Raw genomic sequence first — 24211 nt, 5'->3', positions numbered from 1 at the left:
TTTGTTTTTGCTAGAAGGTGTTTCTGTGAGGAGCATACTCAGTGAAATCGAGTCCTGGAACACAATTTAAAAAAAAAAGAAGGAACATGGATACATTTCAGCATGAATAATCTTCCCTTCTCTCTGAGGGCCATGCCATACATACAAAATGCAGTAGACTGAAAACATGAAAGTAATGTACAAGAACATAATATTCTTGTTACATACAAGAAAGCAGGGACATTACATTGTTCAGCTCAGATACATGGGAATTTGGAAGTCTTTAAAAATTAAAATTCATTCCCACCTCATCCCCCCCCTGCATTTCACAGGTATGTAAAATCTCACAAGTATCTGGCACCCAAACATGCCACTTCATTTCTGTTACCAGCTGAAGGCAGAACTAAGGAGATGCACCATTTTGCATTATACAGACCAAATCACATTTTCACCTTAGATCCTTCATAGAGACATGACTTGTGCTATTAGTCTGCTGCATATCAGTATCTCATTATTGCACATTAATTTTAATTTTTTTAAACACAAGAACTTCTGGAACGTTTTTCTTTATTTCCTAAATTAGGTGCTTTAGATATCCAAGACAGTACTTCATAGGGTTGCTTAGTGTCAGAATCTGTATCTGTCACCCATGTTTTCTGTATGCTTTGAAATCCATGTTAGCAAAGGCAGCTGTGAGCTGGGAAGCAGCTGTGAGGATGTACCTGCAAGTCTATTGATGCTGATGTCAAGGAGCTGTTCATTTCGCTAAAGCTATCTAAGGCTGCAGCCTGCACTCGCACATGATTCTCTAAGGACTCCTGATGAGCATTTGTCACCTGAGCAGGGAAAAAAAGAAAAAGTTTTATATAGTTTATGATCAAGTTTACCTATTCTTCCCAAGAGAGCTACAGAAGAAAAAGACACCAAGGTCGTTTTCACAGTACTAGGATGCTTAAAATATTTAGGCCTCAGAGTATATTCTTACAAACAAAGAAACAAAACTTAAAATCCAAATAATCTAACAGAAATAAGGCATGAGTATCTAAGTTTATTGTTAGTCTGCAATCACTCTAGAAGCTGTTCTTTTTGAAAGGACAAGAGGACAACAGGCAGCTGTCTATTCAGACAGATTACATACACAGAGTGGGCAGATTGTAAAAATTCAGAGTGAAAAGCAGAAGAATGCAAGAAATAAGGAAATCTAGAACTGTGAATTGTAGAAGAGCCTTAATTAAGAAGGAACTGACTAATCAGGTACATGGAGAAGCAACATCAAGAAGACATAAGGATGAAACAGTACAAAGCAGGAAGGGGAAGCCAGAGGACTTTGTTGTGTGAAAATTAGACATTTTTGATAGGTGCTCACACACATGCTTAAAAACTGAGAGGGGGGAGGGGAGAGACACAAAATTACATCATTCAAGAAGAGACTAAAACTCAAACAGTGTAAATAATTGTGAATGATCCAATAATAAAGAGGAAAAGAGTGTTACTAATGAAAGCCAGCCAGCTCACATTCTTAGATGGACCAGATTTGCTTCTTGATAAAAAGAGAAGAACACCAGGGACTGATACAGGGGGCAAGTGTGCAGTAACCAAGCCATACACAGATTAGGTCAGCACAGGGAGTAGAGGACAAGTAGTCACTGTTAACCTTCCATAAAGGTGTGCTCGTGTAAAACAAATGAAAGCAGAAATGCTTTGGATGGATTAAGAAAGTTACAAGGGAAGAACTTGTGAGAAGAAGCCCAGGACAGGATACTGGAAGAGCAAATTTCAAACAAACTTTATGCACAAAAAGTTGTCCAGGAAATTGGAAAGATAAAAGCACAGTGATTGAAAGCTGAAGCAAAGAGTATAGAAAGGATTTTAAACAGGATTCAGAAATAGCACAAAAGACAACAGTCATGTAAAACCAAAATCAGCTCCCAAATAACCAACCAAACAAAAAGCTCACATTAATAGGAAGAACAACATTTGTGCTTCCTTTCAGCCAGTCTAGAGTACTAAAAAAAGGGAAGGATGTCTCCTAATGTACCATTTGTATCAGAAGGAAGCTTCATGAACTGCTAATTTGCTGGAGAACTAGATATTCTGTCAGAGCTGGTCAGAAACCTTTAATTAAAGAAGAATTTCTGACTCATGCAGGATTTCTACTGGTCTGACAGAAGTTCTGGAAGTGCAGGATATCATCACTGCTATTCAGTAAAGATCAGCAGCAAAGACAACAAAGCTGCACCTGAATCAGCAATACCACGTGCATGCTGGGGGGAGAGTGAGTCTTGTTGGCAGCATTATGACTATTTACCACACTTTGCAGAAATTGAGGTTTTTTTCTCTCTTCCTCTCAAGTCAGGGTGATTTTTTTTTCTATTTTTTGAGACCAGTTGCACAGAATGAAAGTACCAGTTTACAGCAAGTTCTGATTTTTGTACCTAATACAGCACGCAGGGAACTGACAGCCTCCAAATGAGGCTGGCAGAAGGGCACAAGTCAAGGTCCCAGTCTCTTGAAGTTAGAATACTTTTAATTGCCAGAGCTTCCTCGGAACCAGGGGTGTGAAAATCAATGCTGAACATCAATTCAAAGCAAGTTTTCAGGGGGATTTTTTGGATCAAACAACTCAGCAGTTTAATATGAAGGCTATTTACAGCTTTTATTGCTAAAGCAGCATATCAGAAAAAAGACAGGTCATTGAATGACCATTGAAATGTTCCATTAAAAACCAAAAGGTAAGTAATTTTTAGCACTTTAATACTAACGAATATTGCTACTTCTTTTACTTAATGTTTAAACAACAGAGTCAGTAAAACAGAGCAAAGTGTTGAAATAATTCCAAGTTATCAGTTTCTCCTAATTATCAATTTTATTTTATTCACTGCAAGCTCTTACATCCATCTCCATTAATTACCAATACACACTGGCACTGGTATCAAAATAATTCTTTTATTTCCAAGAATTTCCGGCTAGTTAGTAATTTCATATGAAAAAGCATTCCTGTCCTGCTTTCCCTTCCTGGATGGAAAAATAAATAACAAAAGAAAACTACAGATGTCACATAAATCAGTGAATTGGAGTGGTTTGGGAGATTACTTCTGTTGTGTTAAAGCAAAAGAAAAGTTTCTAGATAACACTGGGACAGTTTTTCCCATAGGCTTTCCCTGCAAATGAATGGGTACTTACTTTCAGTTCATTTGTAAGCTGCTGTATTTTTCGTTTCATTTCATCATATTCACCATACATTTTCTTTCTTACTTTTTCCAGAGTTGCTCTCACCTGGTGTCAGAAAAATCAAACGCCTTTATCAAAATTTTGGATTATACTGCTCATACAGTAGGACATGATTTTTTTTCTCTGTGTTCTTCATTGTTACTTTCCATAATTTCCATTGTTAATCTACCACTGCATAACAGCAATTTATTCTCAAGAAAAAGACAAAAACTTATGTCTCAAGACTTGTCTACATAGGGATGATACAAATAACTGTCACTATGAGTAATTCCAAACCTCTCTGTACATGCTTAAACACTTGTAAATTAATAATTTAGATAAATTCATTTCAATTAAATACTCATAAGTCATTCTAACCTGATTACTAAATGAATTAAAGGTCATTTGATAATGTATTGTTTTATTTCTGAAAAAAAGCACAGATTTTGTGTACCTCCATACTTTTAAAAGTGGTTGGTTTCCCCTGGGTATCCTTTGCAGATAAACACTTTTAATTTCAGTCTTTTAGACTGAAGAATGGAGAACTCCACTTGATTTCAAGAACTATGGATGCAAATTATTCTTTGCCTTTCTAGGGAAAAAAAAAATCACTCCAAAAACCCCCAAGTTGGCTTCCAGCTTAGCTTTGCATGCCACTGCAGTCATGTTTGCCTACAGCTTACATAATTCAACCTCTTTTTTTCCCTTCCTCACCTCTACCAAGCACAGGCTGATTGCAGATCATTTAGGTCAGTGAGTTTACTGTGTCTGCACAGCAGGGCGAGGACAGAGCTTCAGCAGGAGATGTTTTTAGCAGCTCTGCACAGAATCCCCCCCTGCCTTCCAGAAAGAGGGGCACTGGCCACCAGAGCTGTGCAGGGAGTGCTCCCTGCCCACGGGATCCCTTCGGGATGGGGAAGAGGGGAGGGAGCTGCCTCCTGCCGGCACCTCAGGGAAGCACCGCTCACCCTGTGCCTCCCCAGCACAAGCACAGGCACACACCCTCCTGCAAGATACAAATTTGACTCAGGCAGAGGAAGCTGTCAGCAGCTCTGACATGGCCCATCATTTTTGGTCTATCTGAGTCAGCAAATACATGGCACAAGCTGAGGACTCTTGTTTAAGGCTCTGCTTTTAAGGACAACACCACTCTAGCAGACCAGAGATCACAAAGTAGCAGAGCTGAACACCAGAAGACAGAAGAGCAAAAGCCAGCATTTCTCCTCCCCTGTCTTTCCCATTTTTCCTGAAACCATCAGTACCCTGAATGCACAAGCAAGACATGCAGTTCACCTGGTGTGATGTGTCCCTCCACAAAGGACAGACAAGGGCAGGGAGATGGTCCCAGCCCAAGCAATCCCCAGGTACCACAGACTGCAGTTTGGGGAGCTGGCCCTGCTGTGTGCCAATTCACCTGTCCCTTGACACCACCCCAGCAGGGCACAGAAAATACCTAGGCAGGAAAACAGCAGCCAAGGCAGCTTGTGTGCCTCAGCAGCACCGCAGCACTGCCAGACCCTGCCGGTCCCTAACCTCAGCTCGAGAGTGGTGAACACCAGAGCCGGCAAACTGGGTGTACCCAGGGAGAGAAGCAAGTGCTGATAGGCACGGAGCAGGCAGGCAAGGAGCACACATGATACAGTGCTTTGCACTGCTCCCTTGACTCAGGGCTCCTCCCTTCTCTATCAGCTCAGTTTGCACTTGAATGTGTGTAACACAATAAGCTCTGACCAACAGCCTCCTGGGCAGTGAAGGTGGATGGAAAGAGGTCAGATGATTTGCCCTGAGGTAATTAGGGTGTTACTGCCACAGCCTGAGAGCCAAAGACTGATGGGCAAAGAGATGCTGAGTTTCAAGAAGGGAAAAATTTCAAGCAGGATCAGAAATGCATTTTTTGTTTTTCAGGCGATCTTCTGCCAACTGTGATAAATGAGCAGGCACAGAGAAAGTAGTACAAAGATCCTTATTAGGCTGACTATTTTGAGGCCACCCCAAAATATACCCAAGTGACTTTACTATGTCACCTAATTTAGAAGCCTTTTCAAAGCTGGGAATTTTGGGGTTGGGGGAAGCAGAGGAAGAGAGAGACTTTGTCCTTTCAGGTGTCTCCTTACATAGCTTCTTCCACAGCAAGCACAGTTCCCAGGTATAGAGCATGCTTTTTTCCCCAACTCAAATACTACCAAGGCCAGCCTCTAGCTTCAGAGTAGGTTCCCAGTTCAAACTGAGATGTTGGGCTAGATATCAGTCATCCCATTATATTCTCACAGCTCTACATATACGAAAATATATGGATATATGGAAAGGGTATTTAACAAATTTTTAGGTCAAAGTGTAACTCACTTCTTTAATGTAATTCATCTCCTCTTTCAGCTGATCAGCTGACCAGCCATAAACCACCATTTCTCTCTTATGGTTGTTGTCAGTTCGGTGCACAACACCATACACCATCCCATGAGAGAGCTTCCCTGGAGACATCCCATTTGGAACATGGTAGAGCTCCTAAAAATTAAAAAAAAAAAATCAGTACTAGAATTAAAAAAAAATAAAATAAAACCACAGTAACATATAACTCCCAACACTAACTCCCAAACATTTTGGAGTCAGCCTTCATGTTTTAGGAAAGAGCAATGACCAACTTAGAATTGATAAAGAATACAGAGATGTCTAATTACCACTGCCTTGAATAGAAGTCATGTAGGCACAGCTAGAGACAACAGGCTGACTTGTACAAGGAGAGGTAAAGGCATGTAAGAAAAGGTTAAACTGGCTTATTTTCATTCACCACCAGATGCTACATTTCTGCATTCTTGCAGAACACTGTCAGGTCGCTAGTTCCCTCTAAACTCTTGCAACCAAAGAAGTATCCCTCATTTCCCAAACTCCCTGCTGCAGGAAACAAAAATTCACAAATTTACTCAAAAAACATAGAAAGTTCTAAGAAACTGAAATTAAAACATTTAGGCAGTGCTCTTTAAAAGAGAAAATATCTGTTTCTCTTGAAGATAAAGCAGGATTTGGAAACACAGCTGTTACTGATAAGCTTTGCACATTGTGTTTGAAAGGTCAGTTCTAGAGAAAAATCAGGCATAGATTGTTTTACTGAACTTACTTCTTATCCTGGATATACCAGATACAGGTCCACTTGAGGACATTTATTACATTGACTTTAGAATATGTTTTGGTTTGGTTTTTTTATTCTAAGCATTGTCTAAATACCCTCTTTGACACCAAACAGAGGCTTAAAGAGACAAAGCTCAGCATCTTATATCCATCTGCAGCTGCCTCCTAGAGACCTCCAGTCCTTACCAAGACAGTGAAGAGAGGACACCATCTGCAGCCTAAAGCAGCAGCACTCTCAGTTTTTAGGAGCAAAATCAACACAACTATGCTGGCAATATAAGAACAAATACTTCTTTAGGTAGAGGGGAAATTAACAGAAAAACTTACTTGTATTAAGAAAAATTGACAGACATTTGTTTTCTATTGTGTCCTTCCCACATGCCACTGACTGATTTTCCTCAACACTGGAAATCCTACACGCTCTTCTTTACCACATCATTAATAGTTTAAGCATGTTGCTGAAGCTCTGTGTGTGTGTGTGCAGGGCTGGGAGGGGAACAATCACAGAGCAGACACCCAATAAAGAACATTTCAGGCATAGACCAACAAAGCTGTAAGCCTTCATTTGAAAAGAAAGCTTTAAAACCACTTAATGAAGAAAACATTGGGCAACCAGCCCTACCTATACATGATGTAATTTTGCACTTTGAAAACATTATATGAAAAGCTTCATATCCTCAAAATGAGATGTTTCATAATTATGTATTATTGGGGGTTTTGTTTTGCTGTTTGGATGTGCACAAACAGAAGTTCTACACCTCATACTTAGAAACAGAGAAATACAGAAACCAGATGGAGACATGACTCAAAATTTTGTGTTTGTTTGCTTCCAGGGTTGTACAGTTTCTTTCATAGTTCATTGCAGCTCCTCCCCTGCATCTGGAAAAAGGGATTACACACAAGTTTCCATCTTCCTGATAACAGAATGAATAATCACTTTGATTGTTTAGAGGTTACCAAGGCACCAGACGCAGAATTCATAAATCCATACCCTTTGCCCATGCTCACCCATTTTTAATGAGGTGAACAGCTGAATGCCAGCAATACCAAGGTTCTTTGTGCCTCTGAAACATTAGCAGAATTGTCTAAAGTGCTGTTTGCAGAGCTCTGGCATAAAAATTCTATCCAAGTTCCTTATTTTTAGGTTATGAACACATTCCTAAGGAATGCTTTGAAGGATGCCCCCTCTCCCAGCCTCCCCACTCCCCAGGAAAGACCTACAAATTCAGACCAATGGGTTTGCAGCTGGAGAATCACCCATGGCACTTACATATGTATTTCAGAGATGAACAGACACTTAAATTTCCATTATAATGGACAGTACATGCAGGATTAGGTTCACACAAAGGCAGACTGGTTACATGTCTCTTGCAACAATGCTAAACTTGCCTGTTATCTGTATGTGCACAAGCCTCCTAAGATGCCTTTGTTACTTCTCTTTCAGAAGATTAAAGGACTCTCCATCATCTGTTGACTGTTCCAGTTCTATGAGCTACTTAAAATACAGGATATTGTTTTTACCCTCTCCTTATTCTTCCTTTGTATCACAGTCTCCCCAGTGCCTGTTAAAATTTCAGCTCTTGCTTGTTTTAAAGATGTGTGAGCCAACAGCTACACAAGTAACCGGTCTCATGTTTCCTTAACCTTTTTCATTGCTGTTCTGTTCTAGCCATGCTTATCTTCTACTCACCCTTTTCTGTTTAGTAACTCTGAATTTCTTCTCAGTGACTGCTAGTTTCAGGGTTCTGTATAAATAGCCCAAAAAAGGGCTCACCTGATGCAGTCTCCTCTTAGGAGAAAGGTTACAATCAGGGCTGAGATGGTTGCTTTGTTTATTGACTACTTTTTGAACACAGCTTTGCCTCTAAAGGAGGCCTTGCTGAGTAGCTCAGTTCTCAAATATCTCCACAGAGCTGCAGCATAAGAATGCACTGGGTATACTTCTGCCAGTCTGCCTCCTCTCAAGCTACTTTATCCACCTTTGTCTATCATTCTCCCTTCACTGTTTTTCCATTTTTGCCTTGTTCTCTTTTCTTTCTCTGATACATCCTCTCTGCCATGCTTCCTCTTTCACAAATCCTGGATTTTCCACATGCTCAAGAACTACATAACAGTATTAAAGTCAAATACTTTCCATTATTTTCCTCTGTGTCCCATACATACCCACTCCCAGAACTCAGATATTTTTCCAAGGAGGTCCTCAATGGTCTCCACTCTTACCTGCAGTGAGGCATCTCAGTGAAGATAACAGTGTAAGTAAATACATGCAAGAATTTAGGAGCAAGTAAATACTGTAAAGCTAACCAGAATAGTGCTTTAAGACGGAAGAATTCATTAGATTAATCAACCATTGCTGTTTAAGGTCAAAATATCAGCCAAATCCCTTCTAATGTGAGCTAATGATCTGAAAAGGCAGAGTTAGCTTAACCAGTTTGTGAATATTTCTTTGCACCTACAGTCAGTTGTACGAGAGCCCAAGGAGACAGCAAGGACGCGTGCTGAGGATGATCAGCCTGCAGGAACGTGTCCTGTCTGTGACAGCTGCACTTGGTGTGCTCACACAGAATGCACCAAAGAAACACAGACTGTCTGCACCTAACTAATAAATATTTAAAACAGAAGCCTACACGCCAAGGTTGCAAAAGTCTTGATAATTGCCATGCATCCTGTTTATGTCTCTGTCCAAGGAGGCAGCACAAGTTGCATGAAAGAGGTGAAGACATTACAAACCTAAACCCTGAATTTAAGTTTTTAGCTGTTTTTTCAATGGCCCATGGTTTAATTTGCATTACATAAATAACACTGAGGGGTGGTCTGCTTCCTAATCTACCAGTTTTATAAATGAAAGTCAGATAGGCTTATTTATTGTACTCCCTGGCCCAAAATTGAAAGCAAAAGCACAGAAGAGACATCTTTTTTGAGAATAAAGGACATCTAATGTACTGCTTAACTCAAGTCTGTGTTAAGTATCCCTGTGGCCTTAAAATTTTCCTGACTCATGATCTTCTGTTTACCTACACCATCAAAAAACTGTAAACAAGAATTATATCAGTCAAACAAGGCTTTATCTTTCTCTTAACAGCCACATTCCAGGCGTTTCTAAAACATCCAGTTATCTTTTACCTGTTCACTAGTTACACAAGGAACAAGAATATTCATGTTGTTACTGAGGTTACATATTTTCTATTCAGTAAAATGACACATTTATAACATTGAGCTCACCAAGAAAAGTTACTGTGCTCTGTCAAAAGGTAGCTCTGTTTTTATGTCCTTTCAAATTCCTCTACAGCCCATAAAAATGGGAATGTTTTAGGAATGTTTAGGAATGTTTTACATTAAACTCGTATTACAATAGGGAAAACATGCCACAACAGACATGAGTGTTCTTAAATTCATGAAGAATGCAAGAAGCGTCACTGAACACTTTCCAACTTTGAAGCTCCTTGGATGCTGAATTTAGGTGTCCATCTCAAAAGAGAAGTGCCAGACATTATACAAAGTGCTATCTAACCCCTGAAATCTGTACACACAATGCCAGCGTTTACACATTGGAAAGCTAAGATACAACAAATACAGCAGTAACCTCAGAAGTCAGCAGAATTCTTTCTGTATTTTTAATGTAGTGCTCTTTTTAACAAAGGAGTTGCTTAATTAGTCTGAGTCAAAAATCAAGGGACCAGTGCTGGAGAGGCTGAGAAACAGTAACAACACCTGTAGCAGATGAACCACATTTTTTCAGGTACAAGTTCTGCTCTGCTGACAGGAGTGGGCTGGCAGCAGCAGAGAAAATAGCTGTCCTAGATTCCATGTGCACCACAGCCTGCACAGCCTGTGCACTCCCTGCACTCATATTCTTGAACCAGGCCTGACAAAAGTTTCTACTTGATTCTCACCACTATGTACAGGAGCAAATTCCCCTTCTGGCTTCTTTACAGCCTACTTTTTTTTTGCTGGGAAAAAGAAAATTTGCCATGCTCCTGTATTCTTGCTTAGGAAGTAAAAAGAATTCCACTTCTTAGTTGTGATGTTTAAAAAACCAAGAAAATTAAAGTGTTTGAGGATATATGGGGCCAAAGTACCAACCTGAGTTTAAGACTAAACACTGCTCAAACTTGGCTGAAAGCCACAGATAGTAAAGTGACACAAAATTCCAGAGTGTTATCTCATTTTCATTCTCTTGTCCATGTATCCAAATGAAAAAGAAACGTCTGTCTATACATATCTTCACATTCTGCCCTCAAAAGCTTAGCTGCAGCTTCCAATGACACTTCCAAATTTAACCATGACAGTGAAGAAAGAGACTGATGGATAAAACAAGCCCAGTCCCAAAGAGGGACAATACAATTGTCTGGTAGCCCTTTATTATGCAAGACAAGAGAGGCTTCAGGATATGCAGATTTTGCATACAATCTGCCAAGCACAACATTCCTTTGTACTTCATGGTGAAGTAAACAGCCTCACACTACTGTCACCCATTGTCTATCATGGACAGGAATAATGGAACAGAATCAGAATAGTTTTGATTCTCTCTACCTAAAGTACTAAAAATTCAAACAACCCAACCAACCAGCCTCTACCTGTGGGTTAAGTTCTCATATGCTTCTTTCAGAGTCTCATATCCTAAAAATGAGTATAAAAAATTCAACCTGACACAAACTCACTCCCCCTTCAGTTTCTGAGATCAGTTTCTAGCTCTGTACCATCTGCCAGCCTGTCACAAAAGGCAGGGAGAGGCCACCCTAGTACAGTATTGCCTGCAGCAATTTTCTTGCAACAAAACCACCCAGATCCATAATTTCATTTTTAATCTCTTACACGTTCATTTTTATTCAATGGATGCATAGCAGTAAAAAAGTTAATCTAGAAACTTACTTCACTGATACAGATTGAATGAAATACAGCATAAATTTCCTGCCAAGTTTGGACTCCAATGAAAAAAGCTAATGCAAGAGCTACCAACAGAATTGATAAAGAATTCCTTCTGGCCTGACATCAAGCAGCAAAACAAGTTATTGGGAGGATCAGCACTAGCAAGGGCTGCTGTGCAGCTCCTGATTCTGAACTGAAACACCTCTTAATGGTACTGAGCCTGAGAGATGCAGAAAAGTAACAAACACAGTGAGCCAGCACCATGTCACATTAGGGCAGCTCAAAATCACCTCCTTCTAATGAAAGATTTCAAGGAGGAGATTACAACCAAATGTCACACCATGGTGTATTTATAGTTTTCTGGCATTCCCTCCGACACTGCAAGGTCTTTTCTCTCCTCCCTCAGCAGCAGGGGCAGAGACTTGTCCTGCCCAAACAGGAGAGCACCTGCAGCCAGGCTCTGACCGCCTGACTTGGCTGAGAACTCCAGCAAAAACTGTGCAATCCCACAGATTACCCCTGCAGTTCATTTCTGTAAGTCACATTAATGTATTGTAAATACCAAAAGCATTTTTCATGCTCCCGTTTTCTTAGGAGTCAGCACTTAAAGTCAGCACAGAACACTAGATTCCAACAAGGGATCTGATATTAAATTTGATTCTTGCTGAAGCTGGATTTTTTGACCTTAAATTGTAAAGTGCAATGCAGAAAACAGAGCAGTTCCCTAATTACTATTATCCCTATTTCCAAAAAGGGGCACAGTTCTCACAGGACTGTGTAAGGATTATCTAATATTTGTAAAACTTGTTCTCAAAGTGCTTTAAGCTATTTTATTAACATAAAGTCAGCTGAAAACAAGTGATCAGCAGATACATTATTACTGTTTTTAGAAGTTTTTTTTTAATTAAACTGTGCAGTAAAAGCATCACAGCATGACTAATCGTGAGGCATTTGTGCACTGTAAGTTACTGCATAACTAATTCAAATACACGAAGCAATTGATTACACAGACAATAAAAATCTACAGGTAATACATTGCTGTCTGACTTTAGAGACACAAGGAAAAACCAGTTCATGAGCAGTGATTTTTTTCTAGCTGCTTCCATACACCATGGCTATTTTTCTTCGTCACACAGAAATTATAAAACACAAGTAGTTGGCACAATTCCTCTGTGTTTTTTAATTGCTATGGAATTGGCTGAGTAGATCCCACCTAGCTCTGAAGCCTGACTTTTAAGTCTTTCAATTGTCTCAAAGTACTAAACTTTAGAAACTACTCAGAACATACAATACTTACATTGCATATGGTTTTTTCTGGTCTCAGCTTTAAGAACCCATCACTTAAACATCACTGTTTTGCACATAGAATCAAATAATGTATTTTTTATCTTCATATCCTCTCCTTAACATTCTCTGATATAAAACCCACTTGCCTTTACTTGTATTTTGGGGAAAATAGCAGCTCATTAAATACATGGTACCACAGAGAAAAACCTTGGTTACATAAGAAAGTCACTACAAATTGTCCAGCCCTAACCCTTAACAATTCTTTCTCATTATCACATTACTCAGAACCATGAAGTGAGTAAGGCATGAGTAAATACCTATCCTCCTCAAAAGCAAACTCGGATTCCTCTTAGGGCAATGGGCCCATAAACTTAGGCCAGTCTGAGGGTTGCTGCAATCTCATAAAAGCTGACAAGAGACTGACAGAGAAGTTACTCTAAGTGCTACACCTAAACACCTGTGTACAAAATGAATTATTACTATTTAATGGTAGCCCAAATATAGTTTGCATTAAGGTCTATTTAAACTATTCTGTAAGTAACATTTCTAGATGCTGAAGAACCAATTACTCTGCTAGACCAGTGTATGAAAACCTGAGTGTGCAAAAGATTCCAGGACAAAAAACAACTGATAACCTATCCTTATCTTGAGAATTTTACTTTGCAATTATTTTTATTGCTTAGAATGCCTTTCACAGTAATTTTTGCCTTTAATTATCTCGTAAGAAATTATTTCTACTAAAACCCATTATTGTCTTTCTGTTGTCATACTTCCTATTGTCAGACATTGAGTCTAGCAAACTTCATCAACTTGTTTAATTTTGGTTTATCAGAGTATAAATGTGATGACGTTGTGGAGCCCTCCAGCTTCCCTTTTTAGTCTTCATCCTTAAGACTAATTAAACATCATCTCTTGCAGTGAACAGTTCTTATAGAACAAGTTCTGCACCAAAGGAGATTGTAAATTTTTTTTCTGTGAGCACTTCTGCAAACAAATGGCCTTCTGAACTCTTTTAAGCACATGACCTTCAAAATCGCTTTCCTTCAGAACAATGCTGAATTCTTTAATTTCTTATTTGCACATCATCCTTTACTGAAATTAGCTGGCACACACAAACATCAACCGTCCCCAGCACACCAACTACATTAATGCTCAAATCTTGCACATGAAATATAAAGCGCTCTTTTAGGATCAAGAGGATCCTGATCAAGATCCTGTTTAAGACAGAACCATGTTCCTAGTAGCAGTTTCCTCCTCTTTGATACATAAATATGAAATAATCAAGTTTTAAAGGTATCTCAGTCACAAATCATCTACAATCTCTGTTGTTCCTCTACCATTGGTCTATTTTGCATGCAGTTCTGCCATCCCTAATTCCACAGTTTAGACTCAAAGCTCACACCCAACTTGATGGCCTTCCACATGTTCTTAAATCTTCTAAGATGACCGGGCTTTGTGCTGCTAAAACAACAAATATCAACACCTATGGAGGGCAATGTTTACTTCTTATTTATAGAGAATTTAACTGTGATTTTTAAAACTTACACTTTTCTTTCTCTCGGTTTCCTTTGGTCCCTGTTCAGGCTGTGGCACTTCATCAGGTGGCACTGTTAAACGTAGCCTACACACATTCATCTGAAAGAAGAACAAGATTTAGGTGTTACAAAAATGATTTTAAGAATTTGCTTTACAGAACGAAGGGTACTGAGATTCAGCTTTGAACTTTCTATTTTCTGTTTTCTACCACACAGCTTATTATTATTATCATTATTATTATTATTAAACATTAAAGGGGTTTTTAGCTGGCAAAACATAATTCAAGGGCATTCCCATAATTACATAACTGAAATAGCAAAAATCCATTTCAATCAACAAATTGTTCTTAGGTACTCATAAATGACACTGAGAGCTGAGATAACAGAACAACGAACATAATTTTCTACTTTCTGAATTTTGCTTGCTGATTTGGCATACTTTTATTCTTCAAAAGGGATTATTTAGAAACACAGAGTGTATTTTACAGTAAATTCTTCTTTTCTGCTCAGCCTATAGCCAAGTATTTAATTCAAGGATACCTCACTACTGCAACTGCACTAAATAGGAGCATTCTTGAAATCTGGTACATACAAATTGTTTGTAAAGCTTCAAAACACTTCAGAAAAAAAGTTAAGAGGTGTTGTTTCCCATCTGATTTTAGAACAGCCATTCTCTTGCCAGCAGGCATGGTACTGTTCTGTACCCAGCTGCAGTTTGCCTTGCTTTGGGCCGAGACATCTTTGCTTTAATGGTGTTTTCCAAGCAATACATTGCATACAAAAAAACTTGGTTAAAACTTTCAGTCTTAGTCCTATTCATGAGACTTTTTTGTGGAAAAAGCTCTAAGTCCTAAGCAGAGCATAGCAAATGATGAAATGAGAAATTTGGCTGTCCAAATTCAAAGCTGTACAATACTTTCCTGTAAAATCCCAGCTGTCTGCTGGAAACAAAGAGAGCTCTTAAAGCTCTTCCTCTAAACCTCGTAAGTATCTCTTTCATGATTACTGTGGGCCAACATCACTGTTCTACAGCCCAGCATCTCACTGATCTGGATCTCTCCAGTTTCTCCTGAAGTCATGCTGAATGTGTCTCTCTTTCACACCCACCTTCCCACTGCACTTGTCCCAGCTAACAGCTCACATCTTGGTCATTACAGCACCTCCTTTTGCCTTGAAAATGGCAATCAATTCTGCTCACTGCATTCAGAGCACTGCAGCAAAGCCCTTCCCATGCACCCCAAATGTTACCATTTCACAATTCATTGCTTCCAACTACCTTTCAAATCATTTAAGCTGCCTTGACTGCATTTTCAAACCTCAACCTCTTTACAATACAACTTCCTCAGAGACCACTATTCAGCATCACAACGTCACATCCCTATTTTCCATTGCCAGACAAAAGACTTTTTTCAACTTTTCAAACAGGCTTTAATTTTTTCTTCTTCCCAAGCAAAAACAATTGGAAGAACTATCTGCAACTTCACTATTTTTTTCTGGCGTTCCTTTGAATCTGTTGAGAGGACAAATCAATAGCATTTAGACTACTGGTATGTTCTCAACTGTATTTTAGAAATATTAGGTACTGCCTTCCATCTTCATCTCAGTTTGGTCTTTCAGGTCTGCAAGGACAGTAAGAAACAGTGTCCTAAGATAGATAAAGTTCTTACAAAATATGAGAGATGTGTATGTATTATAAGGAATAAAAAGGGGGGAAAGTCTATAAGAAGATTAAGGTGAAATATAACCTTTTCTGTAGACATATCTGTAAAATCAATATTTTGTGCAGTGGCCTCCTCCCTGTTAATTTATCATTTATCTATATGCTAGAAAATCTAGGACAAGAAGCCACAAAGTGACATAAAGCCCCCAAAACCTAAAAGCAGTTTATGCTTTCATATTTGCTAAAGAACACTGAAACAATGAAATGCATTCTAAAATTATGAAACTTGGTACATTGGCTTTTGATACTGATTGGCTGCTAGGTTTGTTCTAAGAACACCAGACTGTCTCCATATACTACAGAAGCTGGTGGTACTTCCTACTTACAGATTAGTTATCCAGATAATAATAATAATAAATTCCTCATCTTTAGAACTCATTGATTCATAAGGTAATTAACTTCACCTTTCCTCATCTATTTCCTCATGCCCTTTCCTCCTATTAGCTTATTAAGGCTCTTTCCTCTTAAAACATTCCTGTTTACAACAAGAAGGGAAACACAGACTGGCACTCGTCCATGTAGGCAAACAAAGGCCAGAGCCATAAATAGGAAACAGAAGTGAATTTGTGCTGTGCAGGTGATAGATGAGGCCACCTTTTTCTTACAGTGATTTTGAACAAAGGAAAACTGGACAAAATGGAATTAACATATTGCTAGGATGAAACATTAAAAAAGCCTGAAATAACTAGAAGTAGATAATGACTGGCAACTCAAAGTTAGGAGAATGAGGCTGTGTATGAATCTCTGAAGCAAATAACTTGCCTATTAATCAGTATGAGGCTAATTATAGCTAACAGAGATGCACACTGCAGTGATTGTAAATAAGTAATTATCTCTGTACCTGTACACCAGTGAGTGAATACGACTGCCCTTCACATCACAGGTGTCACAGGACTGCTATGAAGGAAATCACAGAAGTCCAATACAGACAGTAGTCATGTTGTCACAACTACACTGGAAATATAAATTAACAACAGTCATTTGTTGAGACTAAAACCACTGTACAACACAAGGTTGTCATCATTTAAGCTGTTTTTTCTTGCCCTTTTCACCTTGCCTTATCTATTACCCCCAAATGACTTACCCCACCCTACCCCAACTGGCAATCATAAGGATTCCAGCCTTGAAGTTGTGCCCAGCAAGGCTTGTGGCACAGAACCACCCAGTTCCTTGCTAGAACAAACTTACACTGGCTGTACTCTGCCATTGTTTACAACAATGGGACTTCCTCGGCATCCCTGGGGAAACAGCACAAATGTATAAAGTAGCCATGCAGTCCTGCTCCTCTGGGCATCAGATGATGCATTCTACCTAAGGACAGGACTACAGATCCATCTGCTAAAATTCAGAAACACTACAGAGACTGGAAAGGAAACCCAACAGGCACTGCTTTTTCCTCCAGCCCCCAGAAGCAGTTCTGAACACTGCACATGCACTGTTCTTGCTCTGCAGGGCTTCCTGAAGGAACAACACACTGTGCCATTTGGCGGTGACTTTCCTTACCAAATCAATGAGCAGGCTCACATGGAAATCACAGCAAGCCCTCCCCACAGCAAACACTGCTGTAGTGATGCCTTAAAATGGAAATGAAATCCTAACAGGAAGAGCCTCGACTCAGTGCCAAACAGTGGCAGGATAACGTGCGACTGAGGATGAAAAAGTAATTTCCAGAAAATGGGGAGGAGAATGAGAACTACTCCAACAGGGACAGAGCTGCAATTCAATTTCCTTCATCTGCTTACTGACAGTAAGAACAAGTGAGAGAAAACAGGGACAGACATGACTTCCACCTTACCTTAATGTCATTAACATTGTAACTTTGTGAGCATAAATTTTAAAAAGAAATACTGGGTAGAAGAAGAACAAGGTATCTTTCTAACAGTCCTACAAGACTGTCTGACTTTTGTTTAATTTGCAGCATCTGCAGCTTTGGCAAATCAACATTATTAATAATCTTAATTGTGCCAACATTTTATGCTCACTCCTGGCTTTTTGACACCAACAACCCATGAGTGGCATTTCCAAAGCTCATCTGACATCATTTGTGAAACAGAGACACAGACAGGAAAGCAAGGACTGGAGAGGTTCACCTCAACACAACACCACACCTTGGAAGCTTCCTGACTGGAATGAAAAGTGATAGGTGAAAATATGGTTTTTACCAAATTTCTAAGAGGCTAGTGGGACAGCACAGAGGAGAGCTACTGCAATATGGCAGTTAAGAAAAAAACCCAATCTAGTTTAGTTTAAAATGTTGAGAATCCATGGCCCAGATCCACAATCCACATGTATGTTTACCACCCTACTCAAATCACTAGGGTGCAACTTAAAACAAATACAGATGACAGATTCAGTTTAAGTAATGTTCTTCAGCCTCCTCTTCCCCCTTTCCAAAAAACAAAGCATCCAGAAAGGCATTAATCAGAATTAACTATAGGCTGAAATAATTACAGATTTTTTCATTAAAATTAATTGTTAAATTAATGATCAATGCAATGCTGTTACAGAATAACAAAAGTTACTAGTACAGCAACAGAAAAAACCAGGCTATTCTACTAGCAACCAGTCTCTAAGCATTTTACAGGACCCCCATAGATAAAGATGTGGTTCAATATTGACCAAGCTTCAAACCAGCCCTGGAGTTCTATATCACCAGAATTTCATACTGCTGATACTGACAAAAGAAATGGGGATAACATATTTGTAGAATAACTACCTACTACCTTATCAGTTCAATGGCTAAAAATCCTTCCCTTTGACTAAGTGTTGGCTTTAGACCTTTGAAGGTGAAAGCAGACAAACAGTGCTTGTTTAATTTCAGTTCTAAAAAGCAAAGAAGAAAGTACTTTCTTTGGTCATTTATCTGTTGATTACCCTGCTCCATTTATGAAATCTCTACCATGAGATTCCACACACAATTAAAGGGCACTTTCCTCTGACCACAGGCACACAGGGATGTGACACACATCTTCCTTTTATTCAGCAGTTATTCCAATTGTCTCTTTCCCCTCTTCTGACAACTCATGGTAAGGGAGCCACACTTCACTAAAAAAAGGAACAGCTTCCCAGTGGGTTGTAGTCACAAATTAAATTCTTACCAGTTTTCTTAAAAGAATGTATCAAATGCAGTTCATCATTCCCAATAAATCTATCAAGGGGATTAAAATAAGAAGTTTATCACCTGAACAGAAATTCCCTTACTGTAAATTCTTTAAGAAATACTAGAACAGGGAAACTTAATTGGAACACAGAAGACATATAGGGAACATACCTATGATTTTCAAGTCACTGTAATTTTTCTTCTGTATGAGTAATTTCATTTTTTATGAAGACCAGGGATCTTTTTGTCAGGAAGACCACACTGACTTTCTTGCTATCACGTAAAACCATTCTTCATTTTTTAGATTATGAACTCATATTTTTGAAGCATCAAAACAATAACTGCATAATTAAAGAACCATCATGGTCACATAGATGTATTTTTTTTTGACGATAAGATTATCACTTTTTTTTTTATTTCTTTCTTCTCATTCACAATGATATCAGTGTAGTTACAGAAGCAAGAAAAGGGCTATTTAAAGCTGAGTGGCTGTAGAGACATTCCTATCATATCTGCCTTTGTTTTAACAACTTTTTAGAAGCCAAACAGATTAGGAGATGATTGTTATTTAGTGCATTTAAGAAATTTTTTTTAAATCAGCAAATTACATATCTGCATTTGAGGAATTGATTAAACAGTTAAATTACTATTGCCATCTAAATCATTACAGTGAGCTTTCTCAGGATAGGACAGGCGAGTTCGCATTGTAAATATCCAGGCACATTGCAATGATGCGGGGAAAGTCTTCAACACAAGTACACCTTCCTCGCAGATTTACAGAACAGGCCAGGATCTAGAACTACAAAAGCCTTGCAGGACTCCCCAAAAACTCTTCCTTTCCCACACCTAAAACAACGCACAAAAAAGATGCTCTCGCACACCCCAAGCTTCACCCGAAAGTACTGAAAATAAGGAAAAGGGGGGTGGGGGTGTTGAAAAGAGAAAGGCGCTCCGCAGGTAACTCCACGAGGGGGGATGTCGAACCTCCGCTTCGCCCCGCGACCCCGCCCGCGGGACCTCCCCGCCGCCCCCCCGCGCTGCCCCGCGCACCTTCCGCCGGGAGCGGCCGCCGTCGCCGGGCGGCCTCCGGGGGGTGGTGGCGGTCACCGTGAGTCCCGAGCTGTAGCGCAGCATCCCCGCGGGCCGCCGGGCCAGCGCTCTCTGCGGCTCCTCGGGCCGGCGCCGCCGCTCCGCCCCCGCGCACTTGGCCGCGGGCGGCCGCAGGGGCCGGGCGGGGGCGGGCCGGGGCTGCGCGGGCTCCGCTTCCCCCTCCGCCCCGCGGAACTCGCGGCCCCGCGCCGGCTCTCGGGCCGCCCAAGTGCCCGATTGCCTCCCGTGCCGTGACGCTGGGCAAAATCGCTGTGGGACGCTGAGGTGCCAGGGCAGGGTGGCGTTCCCTCTGCTCACGGGAATATTGGGTGTCGGGGTGCAGCCTGGGGAGAGGAGCTTCGAGGGCAGACCCAGAAAGGTCCATCTGTCACACAGCCACCCCTGGCACCGCAAAACAGGGGTTAGGGCTCGCAGGAGCCATTGGCGGCCACTCAGTCCCGATCTCTGGCACCCACCTCTGAGCTCTGTAAGTGTTCTGTGAAAGCTGAACACTGTCCTCCTCTTCTTGCCACGGCAATTCGTGAGCCACCCAGGCTGTCAGTTGCTGTCCGTGCTCCAGGAATGGGTACCAGGCTCATCAGAAAGCACGCAGATCCCAGCCAGCCTCGGGGTTGACAGGCACCAAGCCGGTGCAGCTCAGTGCATGGATGGCAGCATCCGCCTCAGTGCCAAAGGTCCAACAAGGTGAGCGTGGTCTGCCCGAGCCGGCTGGCCCCGAGCCAGAGTGCAGGTGTGGACTTCAGCATTTCCGATGCTCAGTTCTTCCGCGTCTGGGCATATGGTTATGCCATAACCCATACCGCCCTACACGGCCTAGGCACACAGTCTTCATCTGCAGCCCTGGGGCATCTGTCAGGAGCACTACATTCCTCAGTAATCAAGGGAGTTATAAGCAAAGAAGATGCTTTTGTTTGAAATAAATGGCAGAACAAATAACTTAAACAATATTTTAAAAATAATTTATCTCCTGTCTTCATGTAATTAAATTAAGACCACCAGAAAACAGAGTTATGGCTTTGCAATGTCCTTACCTGTTAAGATGGTAATGACCAGAGAGCAGAAGAGAGGAAATCTGCATTGGAAAAATAGAAACTGCATTGAACTGTGGGTGCCTCACCCTCTCTGTGTACAATGCCTCTGCTCCCTTCCTCCTCTCAGCTTTCTGTCCCCAGGGCAGGATATTGAGCTATCAACATGACAAGGATCTGAGCAAGAGAGGAAGAAATCATTGCCCAGCACAGAGGAATGAATGAAGGGTCTGCATTTAGTACTCAGCATCTTTTTTGCTGTTTTCCCAATTACTATTCTCTTCTCCTCCTGGGGAAGGTAATATAGCCCAAGGCAGATGAATTAGAACATCCACTTGTATTTGGATTTCTCTCAAGGCAAGATTGAGTGTTACACATTTCTTTTTGTGGCAAAGTGTCTTGTTCCTACAAACAATTGCATTTCCCTATGAATCACCCCCTGTCTTAAGTCCTGATTGTAATGCTGCTTTTGTGGGTTTGCAGGTGGATAATAGGTGTGTGATCATCAACAGGAACATGGTCCTTCACAAGTATGTTGTCTACCCGTGGGGTTATCCCTTAGCACGTGTTCCTGGTCATTCTGGTGAGTCTATTTAAATTCTGGTATGCAGACACCTGGTGACCTCTGTGGCTGCAGCTGAGAAGGATTGCACAGACCTGTGAGATTGCTCTGGTTAGTCTCAAGTTGTATCTTCTGGACTGTATTTCCCTCTGGAACAAGGTGTGTATGTGGGGCTGCCCAGTCGCTGCAAGGCACAAACACAACTGCTTTTCTAAGAACAGTCAGAGACTAAACTTGCAGTACACAAGGGAAAAGGACCTCCCTTCCTATATGATAAAAGTATGGCACAATAATCATTGACATAAGAGAGTAAGGCACAATAATCAGATCTCTGGGAAATTTTTCAAGGTCTGCATCAACTTTGAGAATATTGATAATTTTGATGGAAATCTTATAAGTGCAGATGAGGAAAAGACTTGTCCATGAATAATAGACAGACAATAAAAATATTATTTTCTCAGTTGCATCCATTTTAGTTCAGCTCTCTCCATTTCTTGGAAAATAGCAGAAATGCATGTTTATTTGATTTACCAATATTAGTTTGAAAAGGAGCATCTTCATTTTAATCCTCAAATTAGTATCCTCCAAGAAAAAATAACCTACATGCATGGTGAGTAGTCTCCCTATTTTGGACACTCAGAAACACCTTCCCTTCCCCTGCCAACAAGATGCACAAGTGTAGTAATGAGAATAATTTGTTTGCTGCCTTGCTACTTGATCATGCAACCATTTGCAGTCTCTTCACCCCTTGTGTAGCCTGTGTGACCCTTCTGCATGAAAGCAACATTTGGAGCAACTTTTTCTTCATCCCCAAAGCTCTGTCTACACTAAAGGAATTATGTAGCCAACCACTGGTATGGAGTGAACATCTGGGACTCCCCAGGTGGCAAAAAGAAAGTTTAAGAGAAGCTGTTGAAGCAATATGGGACATACACAGCAGAGCTGAGAAAAAGAACTCTAGAATTATTTTTGGATTAAGAAAGGAGAAGCGAATTTGTGATCTTCGGCTTGGACAAAAGACAGTGGCAGGGAATGAGTGACAGAGGCATAGAAGATCATGATTGGTATGCAGAAGTTAACAGGGAATAGCTATTCATTATTTCCTACCTTTGAGAATAGTGGATTTGAAGAAAACCGGGCACCACATTTCTGTGTGAAAATTATGTCAGAAGAATCACTGATCATGAAGAGTTTAAATGCTCCCAAAAAGTAGCTGGGTAAGCTCATGGAAAACAAGCTATTAGGGCTATGAAACATGAAGACAGGCTTACAACTCAGAAGGTCCCCAGAATGTGGGTTTGCATTGTTGATACCTCCCCAGTCCAAGGACCTCTGACACTCCCTTGTCCTCCTGGGCAGGATTGACTCCCCACCAACAGTACTAGAGGTGACAGCTTCTAGCAAGCCACAGGACTCCTCTGCTCTGCCAAGGTGCTCCCATGCCCAGCTTTGCTTGCCTTGGGCACACTCTGCACATATTCATGGCTGCAGCTCATTACTCCATGTTTTCCAGTCTCTCTCACCCCCTTTGGAAGTTTAACACAGTCACTCCCTCTTTCTCCACAGTCTCCCTCTTTCGCTCCCTGACACCTCAGGGAGAAGTCTCTGCTTGGTTTCAGCTTGTCCCTGAAACAGGTCCCATGACCTTACCTCCTTGGTTCTGATAATCTGAAGTAGATTTGCCACAGTTTACAGCTCTTTTTTCCTGCAAGAGTCGTTGTACATGCTGGGAGCCCTTCATACTCTGCTTGGGAGATGGCAGTAGTTTACAGAAACAAGATGGAGGAATAAAAAGTAAATCACTCCTTGGGAATTAGTTTCACTGAAATAACTCCATTCTGCTGATTTTTACAGCTGGACAGACTGCCCAAAACATATACATTATCATACAGACTGCTCATAGACAATATACAATATGGTGGCAGAACATAATCCAACCAGGATGCTGAGCTTTCAGTTCGAAACCTGCTGGTGCTTTCTGACTACAATGGTCCAAAGGCACAGTAGGTCAATTACACAATTACACTACAGTATGAATATCTGAAGCAATAGTTATTGTGAAAAAGCTAATATAATTACATGGAAACAGCAAGAAATTTGAAGTGTAGACACTTTTGGTTTTTGTAACTACCCTGTTTCCTATCACCAGCATTACTGAAATATTTTTTTCCCAGGAGGCCCAAAGACTATTATGCTGTAGGAAAAATGAAGTGGGATGGCACAGGATCAACAGGCTTTTCTATGCAAAGCCCTTGATCACAAGATGGACGTAGAGCATGCAGTACATGGAGGAGGAAGGTCTGCCCTCCTAGAACAGCAGGAGTGGGTAGCCTGGTCCTACAAAAACAAATTGCCTAAATGTAGACACGCTAAAAGGCTGATTTTTTTTTTAAATCAAAATCTCCTGTCCATCTTCAGGTTAACTGCTGACATAGTCCAGAGGAAAAAGAAAAGTTCCTGTAACACATTATCAAGTGGAATATTAATCCTATGAGATTTGGGAATAATTGCAGTCACAAATTGTACAAGAACTCACACCTGTGGTCATTAAGGTTATAAAGTCCTGTTCGCATTGCTACAAAAATGAGGTTATAATTAACTTCTAATAGCCTTCACTTTCCAGGGGGATTAAGATCTATTCTGCCTTCATCATCCCTAAGGCATGAAACCCATTATAGCAGAGATTAT

General features: G+C 40.6%; 1 protein-coding gene across 5 annotated transcripts in view; it reads right to left on the bottom strand.

Annotated features, from left to right (window-relative positions):
• MYZAP (myocardial zonula adherens protein) overlaps positions 1 to 20708 on the bottom strand; it is a 52681-nt gene extending 31973 nt beyond the window's left edge. The window contains exons 1-5 of one of the 5 annotated variants that reach the window (XM_074549423.1): positions 20389 to 20708; positions 14014 to 14103; positions 5533 to 5691; positions 3163 to 3255; positions 702 to 815 (exon numbers count right to left, since the gene is read on the bottom strand). In XM_074549423.1, coding sequence (XP_074405524.1) covers positions 702 to 815; positions 3163 to 3255; positions 5533 to 5691; positions 14014 to 14103; positions 20389 to 20511 — 579 coding nt within the window. In that variant the 5' untranslated portion in view covers positions 20512 to 20708. Of the gene's footprint in view, positions 1 to 701; positions 816 to 3162; positions 3256 to 5532; positions 5692 to 14013; positions 14104 to 19873; positions 20317 to 20388 lie in introns of those variants that run through there. The other 4 variants (XM_074549419.1, XM_074549424.1, XM_074549422.1 and 1 more) reach the window with 4 other exon arrangements.
• Positions 20709 to 24211: the final 3503 nt, after the last annotated feature.

The sequence above is a fragment of the Zonotrichia albicollis genome, chromosome 11, assembly GCF_047830755.1.
Source record: "Zonotrichia albicollis isolate bZonAlb1 chromosome 11, bZonAlb1.hap1, whole genome shotgun sequence".
Classification (NCBI taxonomy): Eukaryota; Metazoa; Chordata; class Aves; order Passeriformes; family Passerellidae; genus Zonotrichia; species Zonotrichia albicollis.
This window is presented reverse-complemented; position numbering and strand designations above follow the sequence as displayed.